Genomic DNA, 17631 nt, shown 5'->3' with positions numbered 1-17631 from the left:
ACACACACACACACACACACACACATACACATACACATACACATACACATACACACACACACACATACACATACACATACACATACACATACACATACACATACACATACACACACACACACACACACACACACACACATACACATACACACACACACACACACACACACAAACCTGTAACATAGCAGTCCGCTAACTGTCAGACCTTAGGTCTAACACCAACAAACTCTGGGCTCTGTCTGTCCCAGGATACAGCGATCTTGCCTGCCCATATAACTGCCCCCAGTATGCCAGTATGGGAAAGTCTCAAGGGTTAACCGTACATATGCACCAACTAATTACATGTCAGCTACGAAACAGGTAAAATCTCATTTAAAACAGTGCATTACATTGCAAAGCATCATATCTTCTTCAAGGGGGATGTGAGCAATGTGACAAAACTGCATCAATCTGGCCACTTTTGCAAGGGTGAACTATTCTTAATTCTGCCAGATGTACTTTTCCTTTGTTTAGTAAGTCAAGGGACATGAGCCATTGCTTCAGGTGACTCTATACCCCTTTATATACTAATTTGTGGAATGCCTACTGATTACGGATGGATCAGCTCCCAATGGTGTATTAGTTTGCATCATTTGTGGAGGACAATTGTGCAGTGTAATTGAATTAGAAAACAATGAGGGAACAGCAACGTTTATCTCGCCCCACAATGCCCTGAAATGGGAGCTGAGGGGTATAAAAAGGAATCTGCTCCTGTCACTGATGTGATGCTACAGGACATCAGCCTAGGGACTCTGGTTCCAGCTGGTGGATTACAGAACTGCTCCACTGCCCACCACTGAGTGCATGAATTAGTTTAAAGAACCCAGTTTGGGACTATCTTGTCACCTGGCCACATACCTCACTGTACTGAAGAATTGGGAGCCACAGGGAAAATGGAGACATCCTGAAGACCACAGACAGGAAGCAAACAAAACTTTAGAGGAACTAGAAAGTCTTAAATGGAGACTGTCGCTAGATTTGGTGACTATAAGCTTCGACCACCACCACTAAGCTTGTATATACAGCATTACAGAATGCTGTATATAAGAGCCCAGGCCGTGCTGTAGGATGTAAAAAACACTTTTATAATACTCACCTAGGGGGTGGTCTGGTCATATGGGTGTCGCTGCTCTCCGGTCTGGTGCCTCCTTTCTCCGGTCCCATGCCTCCTCTCTACTACAATCTTCGTCCTCCTTCTACCCAGCCCAGTGTGGATGAAGCATCTACATTATCCACACAGGCCGTCAATGCGGTTCCTGTGCAGGTGCACTTTGATCTGCCCTGCTGAGGGCAGATCAAAGTATTGTAATGCACAGGTGCAAGGAAAGGTTAAAGAGTGCCCGCGCATGTGCACTACAATACTTTGATCTTCCCTGAGTATGGCAGATCAAAGTGCGCCTGCGCAGAACCTCAAAGCTGGCTAGTGTTCATGACGTAGGACGCGTCATGTGCACAATCCTCAGAAGGAGTGTAGGGGGGTTAAATGATAAGCCCACCCCTGCAAAAGTATCTGGCACACGGATGGTCTATGCATAGTGTGTTATGTACAGTATATGCAAACTGTGTAAAATGTAAGTGTAATGTATAATGCGCATGTAAATTGTATAAAAAGCCACCAGGTGGCAGTGTTGTAGCATGGCTGTCCTGGCACCTGAATGGGCAGGGAGAGAGAAATGGGAGGAGAGTAGGTTAGATATAAACGAGAGACAGGAAGTAGCAAGGAGGAGAATGAAGCTCTCTTGGAACTGACAAGATGTAGAAAGGATGTTCCTGGACCCTAAGGGACCAGAGGGCCCATGGCTACAACGGTGTCTAGTGAAAAGGAGAAGGAGTGCCAGAAATAAAGTTGATCTGTTTATGAAAAGCACTTAGACTGGACCTTATTATCTGAAGATTTCTTAATGAAGGAATATGATGTCGCCAGAGACTGTGGCGGAGTCTGTCTTGTGAGTGGAGGCATTGGACCGGAGAGAGGAGGCACCAGATCAGAGAGCAGCGACACCCATCGGACCGGACCGCCCCATAGGTGAGTATTATAAAAGTGATTTTTACATTCTACACAGCAGCCTGGGCTCTTATATACAGTATTCTGTAATGCTGTGTATAAGAACTCAGAGGTGGTGGCCACAGTTTATAATCACCAAATCTGGTGATGGGTTCACATTAATATTATGGAAGTTGCAGGCAGACAGAAGATGTCCTGGAAGCCGCAGGGAGCACATTATTATTATTTATTTATAGAGCACCATTAATTCCATGGTGCTGTACATGAGAAGGGGTTACATACAGAATACATATACAAGTTACAGTAGACAGACTAGTACAGAGGGAAGAGGGCCCTGCCCTTGCAGGCTTAGGGGAGGCTTAGGGGAGGAGACAATAGGTGGGGTGTTGGTTGGGTGGTGGCTCCGCTCGGTGGTCGGGCGGCAGCTGTGGTGGTGGTGAAGCAGTGGTGTCATTGAAGATTATAGGCATTTCTGAACAGATGAGTTTTCAAGTTCTGTTTGAAACTTGCAAGTGTAGCAGATAATTTGATGTGAGGAGGTAACGAATTCTAGAAGACAGGGGATGCTCGGGGGAAGTCTTGGAGGCGGTTGCATGAGAAGCGAATGAGAGAGGAGGAGAGAAGGAGATCTTGGAAGGACCGGAGATTACGTTTTGAAGTGTAGCGGGAGATTAGTTGAGAAATATACAAAGGAGACAGATTATGGATGGCTTTGTAGGTCAGTGTTAATGGAGCCAATGGAGGGATTTGCAGAGGGGAGAAGCAGGGTGGTATTGAGGAGAGAGGTGGATCAGTCGGGCAGCAGAATTAAGGATGGACTGGAGAGGGGCAAGACGGTTAGCAGGGAGGCCACAGAGGAGGATGTTACAGTAATCGAGGCGGGAGATTATGAGAGCATGCACTAGCATTTTTGTAGATTGCGAGTTGAGGAAAGGACGGATTCTAGAAATTTTTTGAGTTGAAGACGACAGGAGGTGGTGAGGGATTGAATGTGTGGTATGAAGGACAAGGCAGAGTCAAAGGTCACTCCAAGGCACCAAACTTTGGGTACTGGTGAGAGCCTGGTGTTATTTATTGTAATAGGTAGATCAGGTAGGGAGTGTAGGTGAGACGGAGGAAAGATGATAAGATCAGTTTTGTCCACATTGAGCTTTACGAAGCGAGAGGAGAAAAAGGAGGATATAGCCGATAGACACTCTGGGATTCTGGACAGCAGAGATGTGACATCTGGACCAGAGAGGTAGATCTGAGTGTCATCGGCATATAGATGGTACTGGAAGCCATGGGACTTTATTAGTTGTCCCAGGCCAAATGTATATATGGAAAAAAATAAGGGTCCCAGGACTGAGCCTTGAGGGACGCCAACAGAGAGAGGGCGTGAGCACATAGAAAAGGTCGTAGAAGACCATGAACAGGTAGTGGACAGGACTCCAGAGTAACTAGAAAGTCTGATGCCGCAGACAGACATGAGTCGTCCTGAAGATAGCAGACTTTTTGTAGAATTACTACAAGCTACAGACAAACAGAAGACGTCCTGAAGACAGCAGACAGGTTGCTGTCATACAGGAAAACTAGAAGTCTTAGCAACACTGAAAAGTTAATACCAAGACTCAGGTGTGTATCTTGGAAGGCATTATATAGGCCTTAGAAGCTCATCACATGGGAGAATTTTATCAGTTTACTGGATATTACTAGAGGTTGTTTCTTCTACTTTGAAGACTTTGATCCAGTCAATTTTGCTGCTTGTAGATTCCATTGGTTTCACAAATCTTTCTTGATGTTAAATGTCAACATCAGAGCTCAGCGACACCAATACTTCTCTTGTCCTCATTGCCCAAATTTTATTTACAAAAGAATCAAAATATCTTCTAGAAAAGATGATTTTGACATTTGCAATTCATAGATGCATTATTACAAGTCAAGATCTCTCCCGAGAACCATTCATTACTGTATTTCTTGTGCATCAGATTCTTGGTTTCTTAGAGTTAGTGACTTTCCTACCCAAGAGGCAAGACACACACCATAACTTAATGTATTTCTGGGAAAAAGGCCCCAACCAGAGGCTTAAAGAGTAAATAATGTTACTTTTTATTTAATAAATCAATAGTATGCAGGAAAAGAAAAAGCTTTCTGTAATTAGGGATAAGCAAACCCGAACTGTAAAGGTGGGGGTTCATACCGAGCACTGAGTGTCCGGGGCTCGAACCTAAATATGAACTTTTTTTAAAAAAAAAAAGACTGTGACGGAGTTTGGGTTGTGTTCGAATGCTAACCATCGATGAAGCGTCGGGTTGCTCAGGTATGTTCTGTGCTGTCACGGGGTATGAACTGACAGACAGGGGCCCCTAGGCTGGCCCTTAGACTTGTTGAGACCCTGCGCTGTCCTTTATCTTCAAGGTAGGCTTGATGGTAGCCAGGTCCGGGCTGCCAGCGAGACCCTAACTCCTGTCCGAGCCCTGATCTTACTCCCCCACCCTGGGAAAAGGCCAGAAACTGAGTAATGAAAACCCCATAGAAACAACACAGACAAGGGGGAATACAAACTCGCACATACTGCACTCAAACACAAAGAAGGGACAGTATGTGTACAAGGTAATAAAGAAAAGGGTAGGAAATAAACACACAACAGGGGATCTTGCACACCACGCAGAAAAGCAACTACAGATCACCATGAAACTGGATAACCACAAAGACCGGGATCGCAGAAGCTATATCTGGCGACCAGCAACTGGATCATTAAGGCTATATGCGCATTGAGCATTTTTCGCAGCATTTTTGCGCGTTTTTCGGGTGCGTTTTTGTGCGTTTTTGGGCTCAAAACTGCATGACTTTGCTTCCCCAGCAAAGTCTATAACTTCTCATTTTTGCTGTCCGCACACAGCTTTTTTTTTTAGCTGCGTTTTTGAGCTAAAAAAATGAACATATCAATTATTTCCTGCGTTTTACTGCGTTTTTCACTCATGCAATGCATGCAGCAAAACACAGCCAAAAATGCACCGAAACGTGGTAAAAACTCATGCGTGTTTACCGCTGCGTTTTTGCCTCGAGTGTGTTTTTGTGCGTTTCGCAGCCAAAAAACGCAGCGTTTTTGAGGATTGCAAAAACGTAATAGTGCGCACATAGCCTAACAGCCTGAGCTGCTAGCAACCGCTCACAAGCCAGCAGAAATTAACTCCTGCTCTACTGGAGAGCAGTGAAGCAAAACACCCGACGAGCATGGCAGGCTGTGCAACTAAGATATCCCAGGCTGTTTGTCAGACTGCGGTGTTAACAGAGTCTGACGCCGCCATGATACTTAGCGAGTGTAAAGCCGAACACCACATGACAGGTGCTCCAGCCAGTGAGGGCCGCTTGCAGTCTCTGAATGGCTCTCACTGGGTGTAAAAAACATTTTCGGATGTAGTGTGTAAAAATAAAAAAATGTTCTGTTTATGACTGGCTGTATGATGAACTGCCCAATCATTGACTTCCATTATACTCGTTACTCGAGTCAAGTCCGTTAGGACAGGTCCCCATTTGCTTATACGGTGTTCAGGGTCCAGAAACAAGTTCAAGTCAAGTCTGGGTCCAGAACGAAAGTCCGGCCGAACCCGAACATACACAGGTCCGCTCATCTCTATCTATTAGAAATACCAATCTTTATTAAATAAAATGAATAAACTCTCTGAATAAACATTCTTTTCCGTCGTTGATCCCGGCATTGTCATCCATGAGGATTTCACAGTCATGCCATTTATATAGCGAGCTGGATAAGTTCTGGCTCACCTCGGAAAATAAAAAGATTCATTAAAATAAAACCCTGGATATTCCATTTTGCAAAGATGAGTTGAACATTATGATGTGCTATTTCCTTTTATTATTATGGCACATCAAAGGATTTATTTCATTTAAGTAGCAAAAATGTAGTTGAGAGTCAAATGTGACCTCTGTGCCAACTCCACAAAACATCTAAGGGGACACGACATGGCCGTCACCTCTCCTGTGTATGCTATATACACACTGCTCAGGAAATGAACACGTAAATCATGTTGATTCTATATGATGGAAAGTTGTAAGTTAGAAATCTTTACTGAGATAAATTGTGTAATTCCTTGAGAAGAACATTATGTTATCCGCGGTCACTAGAGACCAAGATCATCAATTGACCGAGGGCTGGATTCCAAATCACTGCGAAAATCAAAGTGAAAAGCTAAAAATCACTGGTGGATTCAATGTGAATTTCATCACGGAAGCTCATTATGTGATCTAGTAGTGTGTTTGTTGGCACGTGCCTATGTGCGCTCTTCACAACATGTAGACGTGCTTTTCATGAGATGGCTGGTGATGTCCTGAGTAGAGACAAGCGAACCCAAACAGTAAAGTTTGGTGTCCATACTGAACATGGACTTTACAAAACAATTAGTGTTTCAGTTTGGGTGCTGTACACATGCTAACTACTTGATTGAGCATCGCTGTGCTTGGGTACGCTTGGTGTACGGCCCAGTGGGAGCCGCTTGTGTGGCACCCCAGTGGTCCGATTGCCACAGTAGCGTTGCCCTCCTCACAACTGTGTGCTGTGCCTGGAAGCAAAGGGGGGGTCCCTATTCTAGGTAGCATCTGCAGTTAACACTTTCCTAACTCCAGACCAGAAGGGGGAGCTCAAACATCAAGTTCATGGGGAGCTTCCCTGTGCATTCTGGCCTGGGGAGGGGTTAGTAAAACACACACACGAAAGTGAAACTGAGCAGAGCAGAACAAGTCAGGAGCAGGAGAGAGAAGATGGTCGCTGAGAAGGGAGCTGCGACATAGCTTCCTTAGGGCCGAGCGTAGCGTAGCGGACACCGGAGTCCAAGGCTGCGTGCGTTCCTGTAGCTAAATCCAGAGGGCAGGAGACTACAGGTCTTCTGGCCCACAAAGTGCCTGAGGCACAGCAGCATAGTTGAGCCAGGAGCGGTGATTGGAGTAGCAGCACCAGTAAAAGGCTCGCGCTGCCTGCCATATGGGTGAGAAACAGTGCCAACACAAGGAAGAGGGCCACAGCGTAGCTTCAAGCCGCAGGGACTCACACTTTACAGCGCAAGAAGGAAGGACTCTGAACCCACCCGGCTAGGTGGATCCCCTCAATTGCTTCCAGGCTGACCGGAACCCCATTACCAGCTGGACCAGTCTCCCGGATCTGTGTCATCTTACACCGAGTAAGAGGTAAAGGAAACTACGGCCCCTGTATTGTCCAGTTATTACCGACGTCCACGGTCCCACACCCCAACATTAAGCCCCTCTAGTAGTAACAACTAATACTCCCAACAGCCCTGGGGTCCAACTCTGCCTGTGGAGAACTATACCAACTCAGCTGCATCACCACCAACCCCCAGGGAACTGAATAGCAGCGATGGCACCTATCTTGCCACATACCACAGGTGGTGTCACGACATATCCCCTGTAAATAATCCCCACCATCATCTCTTAAAACGACACCTCCGGGGTTGCGGAGCTGGGCCCTGCTGCCATGACATCCCAGAGCAGAACGAACCACGGCCCGGTAACGAGTGCCCCCAGGCCCCGGTGGGCATGTCACTTGCAGTGTCTCAATGGCTCTAACGAAGGGGTAAAAACAAAAGTTGTCGGATGTAGTGTCTCCCCCCAAACCCTACCCTCGGTAATGATCTTTTTATGGCTTGCTGTATGTGGGCAGAGAGTTGAAATGCCCACTCATTGACTTCCATTGGGGTTCAGGTCACGTCCAGGTTGCGAACTGAAATTTATCTAAAGTCCGGCTGAATTCACCGAACGTCAATGGGTCCACTCATCTCTAGTCCTTGCAAACCTCGATCAGGGCATCAGTGGCTCGGAGATAGTGTGTCATGCTACTTGGTGTCCTCAGATGCAATGAGAAATAAAAATGTCGAAGAGTTTCTCAACTGGAGTCAGGTCTGAGGAACGTGAGGGACAGTAAATGATATTGTGTCGCCCAGGGATAGGGGATACTCAGATCCGGGCCAAGGGGTCGCTTCTGAAGGTATCATGGTGGCGTAACCCGGTCTGTGATCCCAGGCACCACAATAAAAGGGGCATTATATACAGGGGAGATTTGGTAGTCTATGTTCCGTGACGCCACCCGTGGTGTGCGGTGAGGTAACGGAGCACCGCCGCTGCCAGTCACAGGATCCCGGGGATGGTAATGGGCAGCAAGGTGGTGATTTTCCCTCCACGGGTAGGGTGTTGATGTCCCGGGACCCCGGTGTGATGGATTGGGGAGTAACGGGTGCAGTCCATGGCTTGGACCGGGTTGTGCAGGAGTACTCACAGTATAAGGCAATAACTGACACGAGTCCAAGAATTAACCAAGTTGCTGGTAACTGGTGCCCACGTCTGCTGTGAGGACAGGTCCCACACCCGTGTGTGTAATTCGGGTGTTTTTCTCCTGCCTGGTGTCTGTGTCTGCTCCGTACACAGGAAGCGGCTGGCCTATTCCTGAGGCCCTCACTGCCACTTCTCCTAGCTCCACGCAGGGGCTGCTTCCAGACCTCTCTCCTCCTGCAGACTGACTGAAACTACACTCTGCTCTCACCAAGCTCCTCTCTGCCCCCTCCCATTTTCCTGAGGAGGGGGCGAGTGGGGCCTGATTGGCTGGTGTATGTTTGTGTGGAAACTCCCCAAGGGAAAGTGAGATCTGCACTATACATGGATGCAGACCTCTGTGACACCCTGGTTTTGCCAGGGCGGCACAATATCATAGCCTTAGCCATTCAGGATTTAACTTTACACTCTGGCCAGATGATGCCGGCACTGTCCTGTACCAGGAGGAACTCAGGATCCACTACACTAATGTAAGATCTGACAATCGCTCTGAAGATTTCATACCATATGTTTTCACATGGTGGTTTGTGCAACTCTCTAAGCATATGTCTTCCAGGTTAATCACTGACCCACTGCCAAACCAGTAATACTGGATGATGTTGCAGTCAGCAGAATATTCCGCATAATGTCTCCTGACTGTCACATGTGCTCAGGGTGAGCCTGCTCTAATGTGTGAGGAAAACAAGGCACCAGTGGCGGACCTGCCAATTCTGGTGTTCTCAGGTAATTGCCAATAAAGCTGCATGGTGCTGGTCTGAGAACACAGGTTCCGATACAGAACATTGGGCCCTCATGCCTCCCTGATGGAGTCTATTCCTGACAGTTTGGTCAGATACATGAGCACCAGTAGGGTTTTAGCAGTGCTTCTCCTGTTCCTCCTCATACAATTAAGCAGATACCGATTCTGCTGTTGAGTTGATGTCCCATTCCAGTTCTCCTCATGTTTCCCATAAATCCTGGTATCTGTACCATGCTCCTGAGACTGTGCTGTGAGACAAAGCAAACTATCATGGCACGGACTTCGACACTTTAACAATTGAAGGCCCTAGGACTAGTGAGAGAGAAGATGGACACCTCCTCCATTTACCTGCTGCTGTACCCTGCACTCCTAGCTAGTACCTATTCCTCACCTGTTGCCGAACAGGATCCTGAAGCCCTGAGTGACCCTACAATAGTCCTGGCTAGTGAGAGGGCAGGTAAGAGACAGTAACCCAACCTCTGCACTAAAACAACACACCAGGGAAGGAAGACAGGCAGGGGGAAAACACTGCAACAGACTGCTGCAGTCAGCAATAAGACTGCAGCCACCACAGCAACTTCAAGAGAGGGATACAGCAGCTCCTTCCACCTCCAGGACCAGCATCCAAATGGCAAATAGAATAACCAGCTCCCTCTGCTGGTAGCAGAGGGTATATAATGGGACTGGAAGTGCCAAAGGAAACAAAACAACATTTATTATTGGGAGTCTAGCAGAGATGGCTGTAACACAAACATCCTTGTGATGTCATGTACAGATGTTCCATCATGAAGGACCTGCACTGTGCAACCTGAACTATTTTTTTGTATTAACAGTATATATTCTTATTTTAGAGATACTTTCAAGGGGTGGCATTGTGGGTGCTGATTATGGTTTGCTCCTTCCCTTTAGTCTCTTTTTTAGGGGTTTGTGCAGGTGGCGCAATCCAACAAAATATCGCATTGCACTCAGCCCAATGTTATTCCATGAGGCAGTGCAGTGCAGTGTCGTTCTAAAATGTGATTGTATAAGAGCACGGCTACATGGGATTGTGTATATGTGGGAGCTGGAATCTGGCTGTCTCTGTCTCCATAAAGAAGGCAGATAGAGTTTATTACTGTCATTTTCTTCATTGCTGTATACACAGCAAAACAAGCACTGCGTATGCAGTAAGAGGAAGCACTGACAGTGCGTCCTCCTCCTTACCCGGTTGTCATGTGATCACTGTGGATAGGAAGGGAGCGGGAGCTGCAGGGTGATCGAAGACCCAGACAATCTGCTATGCAGCCAGGAGGCTCTATGTCCCCTGTAACTGGGGCTAATATACCAGGCCCAGTTATAGGGGAAATAGGGTGAACAAAATATATATGAATGTTTGAATGTCAACCTAAAGGTCTTTTATAATCTTATGGGTAGTATGAAGCATAAAATAATTGAAAATCAAATAAATAAAAAATATCAGGTAAAATAAATAAGTAAATAAATAATAATAATTGACAAAAAATGCCACTGTCAATTCAACACCCATAAAAAAACATGTTTAATATTTGAAATATATGTGTTACAGAATGCAGAATACATTTTCAAATATATTTTTGTGGCCTTTTTTGGCCATAAAAAACAAACAAAAAAAAACAAACACTTAGGCTCTGATTCATTAAAACCAGTGATTTTTTTTTCACCAGTCTTGATGACGGGTTTGGTGGAGTCAGACACTCCTGATTTATGGAGAAGCACAGAAGTCTTCATGAATCTGGAGCATCTGACAAGCGGTGTGTGCCTCTATGGCATGCGCTACTTCCAAAATCTTACTATAGAGATGTGAATGCGATTTTTGGCATAGGGAAGCCCATAGCTCATCATGAATTAGATCAACTGAGGTGTATCGCCCCCTGCGTTTCTGCTAGCAGTGACCACCAGGTGGTAGAATTAAGAAGACGTGACTTAATATGACGCTTTCCAACACACATGAAATGATGCATCACTCTTGTGCATTATTTAGGGATCAATTTCTCTATATTGGTCATATTTTAGTTTTGTTGCACATGCAATTGTTTTTTTTTTAGCCTATTAATCTGATGAGGCAGGCATTTTGGGGGTGAAGACCGGCGCAAAGTATCGACCCTGCAGTTTCTCCATTTGTGACCGTCTTCCCGCCTCTGCCTGTTGTATGGAAATATGGCAGGCTACCTCTAAGCTGTCACCTCCATCTGCAAGTCCTCCGTGGGAGTGCTGGGCAAAAACCCCGATGCCCTGGTCCCCGCTCTCACCCAGCAGCAGAGGAGCTATGCAGACAAATGTATCAAGGTGGCTAACTGTCACGCTGGGTGAGGGGAGAGGCACCCTGCAAGTGGACTCCTGGGAATAAGGGAGGCTGAAACGCAAAGAGGGGGGGGTAACCAGGGGCTCCTGCGCTGACCCTGACACTGGGGGGCCCTGTGCTTGCCCTCAAACCACAGGTACCTGTAATGGTTAGGAGGTGTGGCCCGCCAACCTGGCCCTGTCTCTTAGCCAGACCCTAGGACTAAATCCCACCACCCACCAATCCATGGAGGAAAAAACAAACACAAAAATAAACAGCAAAAAGTGGAAAAAAGGAAAAACAACAACTTATCTTGAGAGGGACTCTTCAGAATGTATAGCAACAGTAGTCTGAAGCCACAAAAAGCAAACACAACAACTTATCTTGAGAGGAAATCTTCAGAATATACAGCAACAGTAGTCTGAAGCCACATGCACTCCTGAGCAAGCAACTTCTCCAAGTGAAGAGTATAACCCGCACTGGAGGAGTGTGAGGCCCCCCGTTATAAAGGCCCTTAATTACCAGCTGGACTCCAACGTGGCAAGGAAACAGAAAAAAACCTAAATCAAGCCCTTAAAGGGACAGCATCCATTAACGTCTGGACGATCGCCGGGCCCTTCTGCACCTGGTCCCAGCAGCAGCACCTGAAGGTCCAGACACATCCGTGACATTAAAGGGGGCTTTACATGCAACGACATCGCTAACGAGATATCGTTGGGGTCACGGAATTCGTGACGCACATCCGGTCTCGTTAGCGACGTCGTTGCGTGTGAAACGTACGAACGACCGCTAACAATCAAAATACTCACCTTATCGTTGATCGTTGTCCAGTTGTTCTAATCCCAAATATCGTTGATGGTGCTGGATGTAGGTTGTTCGTCGTTCCTGAGGCAGCACGCATCGCTACGTGTGACACCCCGGGAACGAGGAACAACACCTTTCCTGTGTCCTCCGGCAACGAGGTGGGCGTCACTTTCTTTCGGCTGCTCTCCACCCCTCCGCTTCTATTGGACGGCTGCCGTGTGACGTCGCTGTGACGCCGCACAAACTGCCCCCTTAGAAAGGAGGCGGTTCGCCGACCACAGCGACGTCGCTAGGCAGGTAAGTCCGTGTGACGGGTCCTAGCGATGTTGTGCACCATGGGCAGTGATTTGCCTGTGACGCACAACCGACGGGGGCGGGTGCTTTCACCAGCGACATCACTAGCGATGTTGCTGCGTGTAAAGCAGCCTTAACTGTGTGGTGGAAATGGATGGAGATGAGATGACCCGCATCATTTGGGAGTTCAAAAAACTCTCTGTGCTGTGATCCTGAAGGTTATGTGATCACAACATTTTTAATCAGCTGGTATTTTTTCCTGAATCAGCTTTATTGGCAGCTTTGGTTTTTTTTGTGGCGGCGTTTCCCTAAATTTTCCACTATTGTTGGTGAGTGGCTTCCTAGAAGAAGCCACCCAAAGGATGAACAAGTTACTTCTTTTAACTGCTACAAAGTTTCTGAACTCTAAAGAGGAAGTAGCCAAAGATGGAACATGTGCACAGCAATATCATTTTTACATTGCTGTGCACTGTGCTCATTTTTAGCAGTGGTTTTGTGACCCTTTTTCCGTTGGTTTCTCAGGTGCAATTCGCCTAAAAATGACATCATGTGCACATACCCAAAGGTTCCACATGTTCTGTCTTTTATTACTTCTTTTAAGTGCTTTATAGTTCAGAAACAGTGATTGGGTGAAAAGAAGGGAAATTCTCATTTTTTGATTGGCGTCCACCCAAAAGCCACGATACTAAAATACAGAGATAGGCGCCAGTGGAGCTACTGTAAAAACCTATGACAAAGCCACCAGCAAACCACTTCAAGGAAGAGATGGTGAGCTCCACAACACAGACGTTGTGTGCATATACCTGTCACACTATTACATGTGGCAGGAGCGTTCAGACGACCAATAATGTCTGATACATGGCAAAAATACAACAAAACAACACGACAAGTAAGTTGGAACACTGGGGACACAATAACAATGGTTGTCCCTAGCTCTAGTGAGAGGGCTGGAGGGGACACCTCCTATCCTCACCTGTAGCTGTCCTTACTCTCCTACCCAGGCCTTATATAGTCTCCTCAACTGTTGCTGAACAGGAACCTGAGACAGTGAAAAAAACCTGTAGTTGCCCTGGCTAGTGCATTGACAGGTGGGAGACGCTAGCCCCACCGCTGCACTAAGATGACACAAGAAAAGATAAGACAAACAGGGGACACAGCAACAAAAGGATAAACACTCCTTCACAGGTCCTTCCACCAAGGAGGCCAGAAGACAAATGGATTTGTATAATTAGCAAAGATTGCTGGGAAACCCTGCTACTTAAACACAAAGGGGTGTGGCTATAGAGCAGCTACAGCTGAAAGCCCTGATGGAAAGCTGTTAGTAGCAAAACTGACATTCAGCCCCAAGAGAAATGAAACAAAATTTAAATGTAGAGTCCCAGATGGAAATGGGGGATGTCAACCCTGAACCCGTCACGAGTCTTCAAGAATAGAGAGATGAACCTAAAATTTCTCCAAAATACTCCTCAAAAACTGCTCAATGCTACAGAAAAGGAGCAGAAACACCAAGGTTTCTTTTTAGGCATTTTAAGTTTTTGAGGAAGATTTGTAGAGTTTCCGCACAGTGTTTGATCAGTTTCTGTTCCAAAAACCTCAAAATAACTCTGTGCACACATAGCCTTGGGAAATGTTCAAACGGAGTATCTTGACGTGAATTATGGAGCTGATTCTGATCCAAAATCCACATCATAAAACAAATCAAATACTTGAATTTATGGGAAAACATTCCCATCGTGAGCATGGTTCTTTTTACTTATACTCTTTTTTTCCATGTGGGGGAAAAAAAAAAGCAACATATCAGTTGTTGAATTGATTTTACATGAAAAAGGCTTGACATTTGTACACTGATTTAAGCAGAAAAATGTCCCATGCACAAAACACAAGTAAAAAAATACAGACCATATATGTGATATTTTTTTTTGTATGTGGATTTTTTTCAAGTTACTTTAATTTCTCATATTTTTCTTGATTCTTTTTCATTACGGCACAAGCTATTAATGATTGCAGGTTTTTTTTACTTTTTGGATGATTTTTATGCAGTGTGAGTCTCTAAATAAAGTGCTGATATGATAAGACAGTATTGCATGAAGCTGGCATACAGAATTTACAGAATTTAGAATTAATTAACATTCCTGTGCGGAGCATCATAGATAATCTGCCTACACACATGGATCTCTGTGACATCAAGTCAGTACTTATATCTCCTACACAAACAGGACTGTGAAAAAAAAATATTTGCATGTATGGAGAAAATGCTGTAAAGTAAGAAGCTTTCAAAAAGAGAACTTTTCATAGTTTATATTTATCAATTAACAAAGGGCAAATTTAATGAACAAAAGAGAAATCTAAATTCCATCAATACTTGGTGACCGCCCTTCACCTTCATGAATTCTTTAGGTACTTGTACACAATTTTTACAGCAGGAAGGTTGTTCCAAACATCTTGAAGAACTGATCCCTGATCTTCTGTATATGAGGCTTGTGCGGATTCTTCTGCCTCTTCAGGTGATCCCAGATAGAAAGGATGATGTGATATCAGGCCTCTGCAGGGGCAGGATCATCACCTCCATGACTCTGCAGGGGCAGGATCATCACCTCCATGACTCTGCAGGGGCAGGATCATCACCTCCAGGGCTCTGTGGGGGCCGGATCATCACCTCCAGGGCTCTGCGGAGGCAGGATCATCACGTCCAGGGCTCTGCGGAGGCAGGATCATCACCTCCACAGCTCTATGGGGGCAGGATCATCACATCCAGGGCTCTGTAGGGGCAGGATCATCATCTCTAGGTCTCCTTGTTCTTCTGAATGACATTGGCTGGATGTTTGGGGCACAATAAACTTATAGCTAATCAAACGTCTCCCTGATCATATTCCATTTATCAATTTTGTGTCTTGGATAAATTGGAGTCCTGAAAAAACTTTCAAATGACATTTTTTTTCACCTCATCACTCTGCTGTAGTTAAAAATTATTACCAGGTGAATTCACTTTCCTCCACTCCTGTAATGCTTCTCCGCTGCTGCTCCCAGTGACTAGTTACCGGCTGCAGTGGTGACATCTCTGCAGCTAATCCCTTAACTCATAGGTGATACTGATGCTTATAGCTCAAGCTACTGAGTCCAGTGATTGGCTGGAGCAGTGATCTCTGCAGTAGTTGTGATTAGTGATGAGCGGGCACTACCATGATCGGGTGCTCAGTACTCGTAACTAGTGATGAGTAGGCACTACCATGCTCGGGTGCTCAGTTCTCGTAACTAGTGATGAGCGGGCACTACCATGCTCTGGTGCTCAGTACTCGTAACTAGTGATGAGCGGGCACTACCATGCTCGGGTGCTCTGTACTCGTAACTAGTGATGAGCGGGCACTACCATGCTCTGGTGCTCGGTACTCGTAACTAGTGATGAGTGAGCACTACCATGCTCTGGTGCTCGGTACTCGTAACTAGTGATGAGTGAGCACTACCATGCTCTGGTGCTCTGTACTCGTAACTAGTGATGAGCGAGCACTACCATGCTCTGGTGCTCGGTACTCGTAACTAGTGATGAGTGGGCACTACCATGCTCGGGTGCTCGGTACTCGTAACTAGTGATTAGCGGGCACTTCCATGCTCGGGTGCTTGGTACTCGTAACTAGTGATGAGTGAGCACTACCATGCTCGGGTGCTCTGTACTCATAACTAGTGATGAGCGGGCACTACTATGCTCAGGTGCTCAGGACTCGTAACTAGTGATGAGCCGGTGTCAAGGTCGTGAATTTAGGGAAAACCTGCAAATTGGGTTTTTCAGGGTCACAGAGACGGAGTTAAAATCAATCTACGCAGATGTATGTATGAGGAGCAATAACCAATCAGAGACGTGTCTCTATTCGGGAGAAGCTCAATGGTCTTCTAACTCGTATATTGTAAAACATTCACAGTTATACAATTCAACATTTGACCTTGTGATGGGAACGAGGAGTAAAGATAAAGCCCCAGCTTCACATCCCAGCTGGTGAGAACTAGTGTGTTATGCATACCTCTTTGTATCATTATTCATTTTGGCTTGATTATCTAGTTAATACATTCCTGTATGCATATCTTAGAATCATATTATGGCGTCTTTACGATTGTCATATAGACACACAGATAATTATGCAACGACATCTATACTTTAATTATTTACACACACAGATGATCTTATTTCATTTGGACAAATGACCTATAGCCCAGGCTACCTTCACATGGTCACTTGCATGCTCAGGTGCTCGGTACTAAGAGGTGGACACATCTGTATCCGGGGAACATTTATTTGATTCAGTATCATCTGGATGGATCATTGGATTTTCTGCATCATCAGATGATCGTAGGATATTGTATAAACCTCACTATATAAAGGGTAATATCGCGCTTCACCATAAAGTGATATGGATTTTCTTTTTTCCTTACAGAGATTAAAAGAACTGAAACAAAGAGAATTTGCTCGAAATGTGGCATCAAAGTCCTGGAAGGACGAGAAAAAGCAGGAGAAGGCTCTGAAGCGCCTTCATCAGCTGGCGGAGCTGCGCAAGCAACCAGACTGGTGAGATACAAATTAAGAGGCTTTCAATCTGATGCTGCCGAAAACTTTATAAAACAATATCTCCTGATTGCAATTTTTTTTTCCATTTCTGGATAATTAAGTTATGTTACATGTAATGACTAAGTGACATAACATGATACAGCTGAATATATCACTGCAATTACAGCGGTATTCATGGAGGCTGCACAAAATATACACTACAGTAATAGATGGGATTTATTTAGCCGAGCTCCGGCTCTTAAATATATCTGATGCCAATCTTGGTGCAGTCTGATTTGGAGGGACGTTTAAAGGGAAAGTTCAGAAATGAGCTATTGTTTTAAATCAGGTTTTTATTTATTTTTGCTGTTGCAAAATGTTTCAAGTTTTTTCTTCCATTTTTCATATTACTTTATATAGAAAGAAAAATCAAAGTTTCACATTGACTGCTTAGCCTAGTATTAGACTCCTTGCTATCACCTCCTCCTCCTCCTGTAAAATGACTGATAACATCTCTATATACAGTAGCAAATACAAGATACACCATTCTCAATAGAAGATGTCACAGCTCATCTCCTCCT

General features: G+C 45.3%; 1 protein-coding gene across 1 annotated transcript in view; it reads left to right on the top strand.

Moving 5' to 3' along the window:
- Positions 1-17631, top strand: part of ZNF804B (zinc finger protein 804B) — a 519540-nt gene that overhangs the window by 476952 nt on the left and 24957 nt on the right. Inside the window, exon 3 of the mRNA XM_075316837.1 lies at positions 16941-17071. Coding sequence (XP_075172952.1) covers positions 16941-17071 — 131 coding nt within the window. The remainder of the gene's footprint in view (positions 1-16940; positions 17072-17631) is intronic.

The sequence above is a fragment of the Anomaloglossus baeobatrachus genome, chromosome 6 (genome assembly GCF_048569485.1).
Source record: "Anomaloglossus baeobatrachus isolate aAnoBae1 chromosome 6, aAnoBae1.hap1, whole genome shotgun sequence".
NCBI lineage: Eukaryota > Metazoa > Chordata > Amphibia > Anura > Aromobatidae > Anomaloglossus > Anomaloglossus baeobatrachus.
Note: the sequence above shows the minus strand (reverse complement) of the source record. Positions and strands in the feature narration are given on the sequence as shown.